The 10,474-nt window shown below is 31.8% G+C and overlaps 1 protein-coding gene across 1 annotated transcript; it reads right to left on the minus strand.

Annotated features, from left to right (window-relative positions):
- Positions 1-5,967: 5,967 nt before the first annotated feature.
- Positions 5,968-9,952, minus strand: LOC124937926 (calcineurin B-like protein 3). The gene is made up of 10 exons (XM_047478262.1): positions 9,798-9,952; positions 9,213-9,371; positions 8,988-9,142; positions 8,811-8,893; positions 8,616-8,675; positions 8,263-8,371; positions 8,135-8,187; positions 7,580-7,660; positions 6,861-6,973; positions 5,968-6,222 (listed from the first exon to the last, which is right to left on the minus strand). The coding sequence occupies exons 3-10, from the start codon at positions 9,109-9,111 to the stop codon at positions 6,165-6,167; spliced, it is 681 nt and encodes a 226-aa protein (XP_047334218.1). The 5' UTR covers positions 9,112-9,142; positions 9,213-9,371; positions 9,798-9,952; the 3' UTR covers positions 5,968-6,164.
- Positions 9,953-10,474: the final 522 nt, after the last annotated feature.

The following is a 10,474-nucleotide window of genomic DNA, read 5'->3' on the forward strand; positions in this document are numbered from 1 at the left end:
CGTAAATTTATAGGTGTATAGGTGACGTCGCATACCACACATCGTATACTACTTAAACATAAATAAGCTCCTTGAGCTCATGCACATCGTAGAAGACAAAAATCTGGGTCTTTAATACCCGTGTAAGTGTAAAATATATTTTTCTAAAATTGGATGGTCAAAATATTATGTTCAATTTAACCAACAAAAGTCCATAGTAGAGTCGCCAGAAAACTGTACGCGTTTACAAAATGTCCGCCCTGCAAAACGATTTTTTTTACTTTCAAGAAATAAATATAAAATATAAATATCTCTTTGAAAATTTTGAAATAAAATTAAATCAATTCAGGAAATTATTTAAAACCAGTTTGTGACTAAAGAGTCGACGCCTATATTTTCTTAAAAAATTAGGGGAAAAAACTAAGTTTTTGGCATGTAGATCAATAAAGTCTTTGGAAAAGAAATTCTTTAGGGGACGGTGTTTGGTTACACGTGAAAAAGGCTTTGGCTCTATGTTTCACATGCCTGTTAGAAATAGTCTCTACTTTTAATATTTTGGCCATTTTTAGAAAATATTTTACACTTATTTTATCCGTTTATTTGCCAATTCGTATCCGATCTAAAATATATTGTTTATAAATTAATATTAAATCTAAAGGTAATACTTATTAAATAAAGAGTAATGATAAGGGGAAAGAAATATTTGTATCGAAAGGGTAGCGAATGACTTACCTGACGTGGAGCACGGATTAGACTTTGACTAAGTATATATTTATTTTTCACTTTTATCCCCATTAATTTATTATTATTAAAAAACACTTAATAATTTCTCATTTTAATTTTTTATTATATATATTTTAAAAATAAAAATATTGTACATGCCACTATAAACGTATTTTAATTATTTCTCTCTCTTGATAATTTATTCTCTTTTATTTATTAAAAAAATAAAAATTATTTTTAATAATAAAAATGACTCAAATTAAAATAAATAATAACTAATTGTGTTAATTAAAATTTATATATAAGAGAATAAAAAATGATTATTTATTTTAATTCAATTAATTATTTATATTATTTATTAATTTAATTATATATATTAAGTTAATAAAAAAAAATAATATATTAATAATAAAAAAATAAAATTATTAATTATTAATTATTTTTTTCTAACGGATTGAAACAATCGGTTATTGAAATTTATTATGTTTTAGACAATTATTTTTAGTATTAAATTAGATTATTTTTATTCTAAATTGTTTCTAATTTGTCTAGTAGATATGAAGTTTTCAATGTCAATTGTTAATATGTTGACTATAGGTGAAAACTACTATTTGCGTGATGATTAAGGACAATTTATCGATTATATTATGTTGCTTGATTTTGTAAAAGTAGATGTTATGATACATTTTGGACAATGTTCTTTTAGTAAGTTTATTTTATTGATATTTTTAATTATATCGTGCAATTTATTAATATAAAATAGTAAATTAACTCAACTAAATGTTTTTAATTAAATATAACACAATTAATTATTATTTATTTAATCATTTTTATTATTGAAAATAAATTTTAAATTTTTTAAACAATTAATTATTATTTATTTCCATTTGAGTCATTTTTATTATTGAAAATAAATTAAAAAAAAATTTAATATATAAAAGGGAATAAATTATTGAGAGAGATATAATTATAATGAGTTTATAATGGCATGTAAAATAATTGTTTTAAAATATTTATAATAATAAAGTTAAAGAAAGAAATTATTAAATATTTTTTAATAATAAAAATTAAAAATAAATTATTAACCGTCTTATTTAAGAGAGAAAATTTAATATTGAAAAAAATAGATAAATAATTAATAAAGATAAAAGTGAAAATAAATATATAGTATACTTCGTCATCAAGTCTAATGAGCGCTCCACGTCATTCGTTGCCATTTCGCTACAAATATTTCACTTACCCTATCATTACAAATAAATCGACCTACGATTTTTTTTTAGATTTTATAAAATTGTTAAAGATATTTAAATTTAAAAATTAAATAAACCTAAAACATATATTAGGTAATTTGTATGATATTTTGGGTTGCCATTATTGAGCAAAAGTTAGAGAATAACTAATTTTTTTTTTCAATCTTAAAATTTAAATATTTTTGTTAGGATGAGGATCGCCGCGAGAGACTGAGAGTCTAGCTAGGACGAACACTTACACAACACGCTAGTTGATATTAACTCAGTTAAAAGTTAATATCGATCTCTATACTACGCAAGTTGTCACAAACTCTTGAACCTAGTTCAAGTGCGGAATAGTTCTTTCCAACTTGAAGCAACACACACGATTTGGACAGCAATAAAGAGGTATGGAGTAGAGGAGAAACACAACACAAGATTTATGAATGTTCGGAGATAAAGCTCCTACGTCACCCCTTCTTCTCAAACTTTGAGAAGAATATTCACTAAGAATATTCAACACACTTTACAATACGTCAAATAACCGATGCTTATTTACGGTTCGTTATTGACTTACAACTCTCACTTCGTACACATAATGAATGAAATTGCAATACACTTAACACTTTTGGACAATATGTAAGTAAGAACAGTTTAGGATTTGATGATTCTAAAATATGTTGTCTCACTGTTTTGTGTCACTTGTAAATATAATGTCCGTGTTTTTCTTGATATGTTTCTGTTGCTCTTCCAGCTTCTCTTAAATAGTGAGAATATGACAACGGTCATATTTTTCATATAACGGATACTTGCATGGTAATCCTTGGATCCTTGATTCTGATTGGTTGGTCAATAAAAAACTACATGGCTGCGGTTGATACTTCCCAAGGAGCAATACAGCCGGCCAATTTTGTCTTCTATTGATTTTATCATCTAGAACGGTTGGACAGATACCTGCTCCTTGGGGACTGTTGTTGGACTTATACCAAAATGGGTATCTGATCACTTTTGGCAGTCTTCTGCTTCCCAAAGTCTATCATCAGACTTGTATCAAAATGGAAATAACACAATCTGCATAATTGAAGGCTTCCTTCAGCATATTGCCAAAGTAATCTGATTTCACCAAAATGGAAACTTCCAACCGTTCCATATCTTTGGTTTGATCGATTAAACTGCATGTTATTTTTGTACGGTAGCTTAGGATTGCACCAAGTATTGTACCGACCGCACACCCTACCGATTATGTTGTCGTTTCAATATCGGTTCACCGATCCTGCAGCTGAGCGGTAAATCCATTTTTTATTGACGAGCCAATCTTCTACTGATTATGTTGTAAAGATACCCGAAAAGATAGTTTGATTTGAGAATTCCGGTTTGTGCCGCCTCTATGATATCGGTCGACCGGTCTAGAGTGATAAAAATGATTTGAGAATATGACCGATCTCTGCGTTTCCTGCACAAACGGTGAATTTTGTTAAGTTCTTTAGATAGTTAATTACCTACTAATTAACTATATATTTTATCTAACAATTTCTCCCTTTTTGATTACTTAAGTTAAATATTCAAAACTTGTAATTGTTGGCCGCTTTAATTTAATTTGTTTTGAGAAAAATTTTGAATTTTTCTTAGCAAGTTCAAAATTTCTTTAGCAATTTTTCCCTTTTTGATATTTTTAATTAAAATTATCAAAACCAGCATTTTGAAACTAAAACTGGATCATTAAATCCCCCAAATTGTTATAAGTTCCCAAAATAAGAGCAGTAATAGAAACATAATAAAGTAAGGATAAACATAGAGGTAGAAGTTAGTGGTTCCCTTCATCCGGTTTGTTTATCAATTCGTTGAAGAAGCTACGCACAAAGCCGATTGCTGGTTGTCCAGGAACATTGTACCCACCTGGTTGTCCAGGAACATTGTACCCAAAACTCATTGCCGATTGTACAGGAATATCAAACTCGGCATTTCTTTGGCTTTGAAATGCATTATCGGCCGAACTTCTGCCACCTCTACGGATTCGTCGGTCTGACCGAGCACTATGAGGGACAACTCGAAGGGGTATTGCCTCGATCGGTTGATACATTGCTCTTGGTCTGCGAGTTAAAGACTGATCATCCTCTTCATCTTCTTCACAGGTCGGTTTTCAGTTCCTAAAGTAGGATTTCCAACCGGTGTTGCAATTTCCGGTCCGACATTTTCTACTTCAGACTGTTGAACCCTTTTTCTTTTAACCGCTCTAGTATTCTTAGAAATCGGAGGAGAGGCATCTTTTTCCTTATTAAGTTCCTCCTGAATTTGTCGAGTCGCTTTCTCATTGGCTAGCTCAGCTACCTTAGCTTTGACATCCTCTTCTTCTTGGAACCGCCGGACAGCCTCATCATGCATCCATAGTTTTTCTACGTCGGTAGCGCCTTGATTCTTTACCAGCTCTTAGAGCTGTAATGATATAGTCTGAACCGAGGATAGAGTCTGAGAGACTACCTCATGTACTTGCGCCAGTTTAATATCGTGGGATTGAGATGATGAAGCACGTTCTCTTAGAACTTCGATTACTTGAGCCTCCATGGATGCCTGCCATGGGGCCATAGATTTCTGGATCATTTGGTCAATGAGCTCCCTTAGACGTTCTTTAAAGATTGGAAGCGGTGAACCAACAGACTGGTGTTGCACCGGAGGCACCCCATGAGAATTGGCATGAAGAGATATTTACGTTCCACCCGGTCTGTCAACACTAGTTTCTTTTGACTTATTTCGGTCAGAAGACTTACCCGAGGAATTTTTGTCCGATTTAGCAAGAGACAGATTGGAGGTTGCCTTGTCTTTTTCTTCTTCATTTTCCGAAATATTGATGGGAGAGTTTGGTTGACCGAAAGAGTGTTTTTCTTCTAACTCATCTTGAAGCTCTTCCCTAGTTTCAATTCCATCGAACATTTCTTGTTCCACCGATGGAGTTCATGCCGGTTTGGAAGATTGACCGACTTCAAAACAGGATTTCTCAGCTTGTGTTTCATCTCGGTGGATATGCTCTTCTTCAACCGGTTTTTCTTCAACCTTGTAAATAATTGCAATAAGATCTTCCATTACAGTTTTGAGCAATGTAAGGACAATACCATCCACTCCAGTGACATCTCAATTTAAGTTTAAGTCCTCCTCCCTCTTTGCGACAGTCGGTGATAATGCTCTTCACTTAGCATTCTCTTTGGCAACATGATATCTGGTTAGAGCTTCATGAACATAGGTGGTTCTTGCTAAACCGAGAGCCACTTCTTCTAAAGATAGAAACGCCGACCATTTCTCTTCCTCCGGCACCTCAGGGAGAACATCTTTAAAACTTATTTCCATTCTTGCATTTAACCCATTTTTAGGGTATTTTGTCAAATTTCCCAATTGAGGCTCTTTATTGGGATTATTTAAGAGTTTTTAGTTTTTTTTTATTAAACATCATAGTTTGAAATTCCTTATTGTTAAAATTATACCATACATTATTTTGTCTTAACGATTTCAAACGTTGTTGTCTTATTATCAATGTGACATTTATAAATAAATAAATAAATAAAAATTTATGCCACCAGCAGATAATAAGTTAACCGAATTTAAAATTAGAAAGACAAAATCTAGTTTGGTATAATTTGAAATAAGGAATCTGAAATTGTGAAATTTGAAAAAAAAAAATTCAAAATTTCAATTAAATTATTCTAATATGGAGCCCTAACTTAACAATTGGCTATAAATTAATAGCTTAAACTACTTAGGTAGGAGGCTAAGTGAACCAAGTAAGTATAAATAAATACATAAGTGATATTTTTCTCCTATTATCTATATCCTCTGAAATATATTTATATACAATCTATATATTTAGAATGAACATTTTTACTATTAAATATGAAAATCAATAAAAAAAAATCAAAATCAATAAAAGTTCTAGTATCAAACAAAAAATCAAACAATAATTTAATGTACCAAGTAAATCAATACAATTTTTTTTCCAAAAAAAAATAATCAATAAAATTAATAATTTAACAACAATGCACAAATCCAGTCCGCAAATCACAACAAATTGACAATGAATACTACCTAATGACAATATGCATATTCAAGAACATATAGACAAAATGTGGAAATTGACAAATCAAACATATTAGATATTTGTGGAGACAGAAACAAGTTAAACTTCCTCAATCCTCTCTCTTTCTCAAAATCAAAATAAAAACTAGACCTGTAAAATGAACCAAAAATTCAAGTATCTTTAACCCTCGAATGGAACACAAAGCTTGGAAATGTTGTTGTTATGTCCCTGTGTTCCAGGAAAAAACAAACAAACAAACAAGTATATTAGTAATCTATAAGAAACAAGATCGTATCAAGTTAAACAAAAATAATCTGGTTTTAATAAATAAAAAATGCAATCTGTGTTTGATACAAAAATGGTCCATTTGGTCAATGACTAAAATATCCATAGTATTAATATTTTAAAATGTTACAAGGAATAAGGTATTTGAATTTTAGTTGATGAATTGATAAGAAGTGATTGATTATGGGATATTGGTTCATATCAAACAAGCCCTAAATGAATTTAGGCTCTCATCAAATTTAAAAGGCAGATACTCAAATAAAGGACTCTAAATGGTTGGAAAATTTTAATGTGTGAAAATTGAATTAGTAGATTAACATTTCTTATGATCATTCCTAAACACCTATGAACTTATAAGGCTAGACACGAATGATCACACAAGTTGACTTTTGTGTGAGAAATGAGGCATCAATACAATACCAACTCAAAACTCATTGCTCTACATAATCTCAGTGCTGATAGAGAGATCTGAAAATGAGATTTTGAGGCTGGCTAGAGATATTTGCTTTCTTTGGTATTTTATTTTTGTATAGTTAGATAGGACCAGATAGGTTAGTAATTTTGATTGATATTGGGCTTACTTGAGATATTGGAGAGTCATATTCTTTAAAAGAGATGGGTGTCGAAGGACAAGACTTCTCCATTCTTCTTTGTCAATCTTTCCATCATGTTTTGTATCTGCTTCCTCAAAGGTCTGCAAAATTTTCCCGAAACATTATTGTTACGTCAAGTGTAAAAAAGTATTAAGTGCATGCGCAGACTTGGATAACAGTATTTTCACTAGAAAATACCAAACACCCACCAACATTACTTATAATCCCTTAAACTCAGGTTCAACACAAACTAAACTTAAAAAGTTGGCTTAATTTAATAAACTCGGAAATATAGTAAGAGTGTCCAAAAGACAACTTTAACTCATAAAAGTTAATCAAATTAAGTCACTATCAGAGGAAAATAGTCTTCAGTACTTTCTACATTTGTTTCAGTTTATCAAATCAGCTTAGTATCTAGAATTTTAGATATTTTCATTTACTTTATTCAACATTTATTTTGTTGAACACGTAACTAATTCGGCATTTATAATTCAGTATTCAACATTTATCACTTAATTTTTAGTTTTATCAAAAGCAACCTGATTAGGACTGAATCCTAGCCAAAAATGATTGGCATAATTATAATTCTGATAGCTCCATATTGAGACAAAGAAACAAAAAGATGTGTCCGAATAATGAATGTAATGTGCTTAAATGGTGTACGATATATGAATAATAAAGTTGAGACAGAGGATGAACCAACCAACCTTATCAATAATGCTCTCAATGACATCATCAGATAGGTTCATACCAGACTCAGCAAGGGTTGCCACTACCATTTGCTTCACCTAGAATAGAGAAATTCCTGGTGAAAACTCCTAAGCATTGAATAAATTAAGAAGAACAATGGAAATATTGACTTTTGAAGTATGGACATGAAACATACAAGTTAATGAAAAAGAGAAAAAAAATTACGGTGGAAATGCTAGCATCTCACATTCAAAAGGACAATATGATCTCTCGCTCTAGAATAATATGCTATAGATATCTTAGGCAAAGCAACTGGGAGACCACAATGCCTAACAACATTCCATTAGTCTAACACTTACAAAAATTAATTCATATTTCATGTGATTTTCCGATGAGATTTACAAGAAACAAGCTAAGAAAATGTGTATACAAGACAGTTGTTAAAAGAATTCCTTTAACCATTACAAGTATTGAATAAGCTATGGAAAGGAGCCATCCCTTGAGACAAATACAAGCTAGGAACAAGCATAAAAATCAAAATCAATGTCCAAGTTAATTGCTTAACAAAATACCTCTTGCCTCTCAATGAATCCTTGCTGCTTGAGATCGTACAGTTGGAAGGAAACTTCAAGGATGATTAGAAATATGGGTTAAAATTTTCATTGTGGTAATAATGATGTATACATGTGTTTCAACATACAATCAATCTTATCATCAATAGGGGCATTTGGGTGAAAAACTGAAAGTGCTCGGGCAAACTCTTCAAACCCCAGTATCCCATTATGTTTTGTGTCAAACAAATCGAATACCTGAAAGCAGTAGAAGGGATCAGGAAGTAGATTTGAGGAATAACATATCAATGCAACACAAAATTATTCAAATTAGATGCATGGGACACGATTGTTTGATTTTCATTTAGACCATGATCAGAAACATGCACGATGGTCTATTGAACAAATCAAATACCCGATCAGCAAAGATTACACAATAGTTACGTGACATTCACACATTCCTTTTTCATTTTACATAACTAATATTTTCAAAGAAAAATACCCGATCAGCAAAGAGGCTCTCTTTCTTGTTGGTCTTAAACAAGGCCAACTGGAACTCTTCCTGCCACATCCAGCAAAGATGGTGAATAATTGATGTATATAACATACAGACACCCAAATGATACAGAATAAAAAAACATCAATGGAGTAACTGGTACAAATCAGGAAAATGTTATTGACAAGAAAAACTAGTTACCTTGTTAATCAATCCATCGTCAATCACAGCACTACTAATCTTTTTAAACAGCTCATAAAGTGCCTCTATTTCACTTACACTGACTGCATCAGAGTGCAAAAATGGAAGTCATTAAGGAGAAGGCTAAGATTTCTCCATAAAATGGATGGTCAAGTGGCATAAAGATAATTTTCTTACACACTGTCTCCCTTGCCAAAATTTCAGGATCTTCAAGATCTCTAGATGGTCGGTACAAATCAAGATCACAACATTTGAGGAAGGGAGCGCATAAATGCTTAATCCCGTCTATACACTGAGACATGGTATCAGGTCAGCATCAAAATAGTCCATGCCTGTGTAAATGAATAGATTAAGAAAATGGACATGGTTCCCATTACAACTTAAACATGCTAAACAAGCAACCTTTTGACCATTTCCAGTTTCTGGTGCAAAGTTGAAATTCTCAGGCGTATTGCAAGCCTCTATGTAGTTGTCTTACAGGAAATTGAGGGTCAAATTGTGTCACAAATAAGAATAAGAAATAGCATATCCCACAAAGCCTTAAAAGTAACCTTGCTTCTCCTAGACCAATGAAAACAAATTAAAGATTGAAAGTAAATATAGTTGGACAATGAAGAAATCAAACTACTAAATTTGGGGCTCAAACCTATACATCTTCTATTTGAGAAATTTGGCAAAAACAAACAATTTCAGCAATAATCTAATCTATTTATTTGTCTTTGGCATCATTAGCTAACAGAAAGATCTCTTAATGGTAATGACTATTCAGTAAAACAACTCTCAAGTTCTTACACCTATGCACCTTTTTCATATGTAGAAGATGAATTCGTAAGACATAGCAACAAAGGAACGAAATTTTCAAAGTATGGAAAGATCAAGAACATAAAGTAACCTCGTATAGCATGATCAACCATCAAATTATATAAATAAATAAATAAAAACTAAATGTGCAATTAAATCTGATAAAATATTGACCGAGAATCCTACTTCCTGCACGATAACAATGACGTTGGTTGGCGACGGATCTGCCTATCACCTACAAATTTACAATCTTTATTTCTGTAATTTGAAGTTATGAATTCTTAATCATCATCCGCTAATGTTTAGCGAAGTCAAGGATAAGGATTTCCCCTTAGCTATATTATTCTAGAGAGTAGACAAACTGGAGGAGAGACAAAAACGTAATGATTATTAAGCAGCGGATAGAGAAACTTAACATTTAATAAATGAGCACATTAATATGCTAAAAAACAAAAAAAAAAAACAGTTTAATATAAATATTTTTTCGAATAGCTTTCTGAGGGAAATTTGATGAAATGGCCCCCATAACAGGGGAAATTCCAAAAAGGGCCCCCGCCTACTAAAGTTGGCAAAAAGGGCCCTTTTGCCCTGCGAAATGTCTGAAATACCCCTTCGGCGCCATTTCTTACGCTCAAAGACGCGAATTACCAATCACGCGATTTAATCTAAATCGCGTGAGTTCATCACCGCGATTTAGATGAAACGCGTGATTGGTAATTCGCGTTTTTAAATGTACGTGAATTACCATGCACGCGATTTAATCTAAATCGCGGTGATGAACTCACGCGATTTAGATTAAATCGCGTGCATGGTAAATCGCGTCTTTAGTCTTATATATTACTTTTCCTGCCCTAATTTAAAAC

The sequence above is a fragment of the Impatiens glandulifera genome, chromosome 5 (genome assembly GCF_907164915.1).
Source record: "Impatiens glandulifera chromosome 5, dImpGla2.1, whole genome shotgun sequence".
Lineage (NCBI taxonomy): Eukaryota > Viridiplantae > Streptophyta > Magnoliopsida > Ericales > Balsaminaceae > Impatiens > Impatiens glandulifera.

What these genes read in the sequence shown, in the direction of transcription:
- LOC124937926 (XM_047478262.1), bottom strand. Translation starts at nt 9,111, where the DNA reads ATGTCTCAGTGTATAGACGGGATTAAGCATTTATGCGCTCCCTTCCTC. An exon ending in AGAGCCTCTTTGCTGATCGG is followed by an intron (nt 8,372 to 8,615) that starts GTATTTTTCTTT and finishes TACTGCTTTCAG; the next exon opens with GTATTCGATTTGTTTGACAC. An exon ending in ATGACTCTCCAATATCTCAA is followed by an intron (nt 6,223 to 6,860) that starts GTAAGCCCAATA and finishes CCTGGAACACAG; the next exon opens with GGACATAACAACAACATTTC.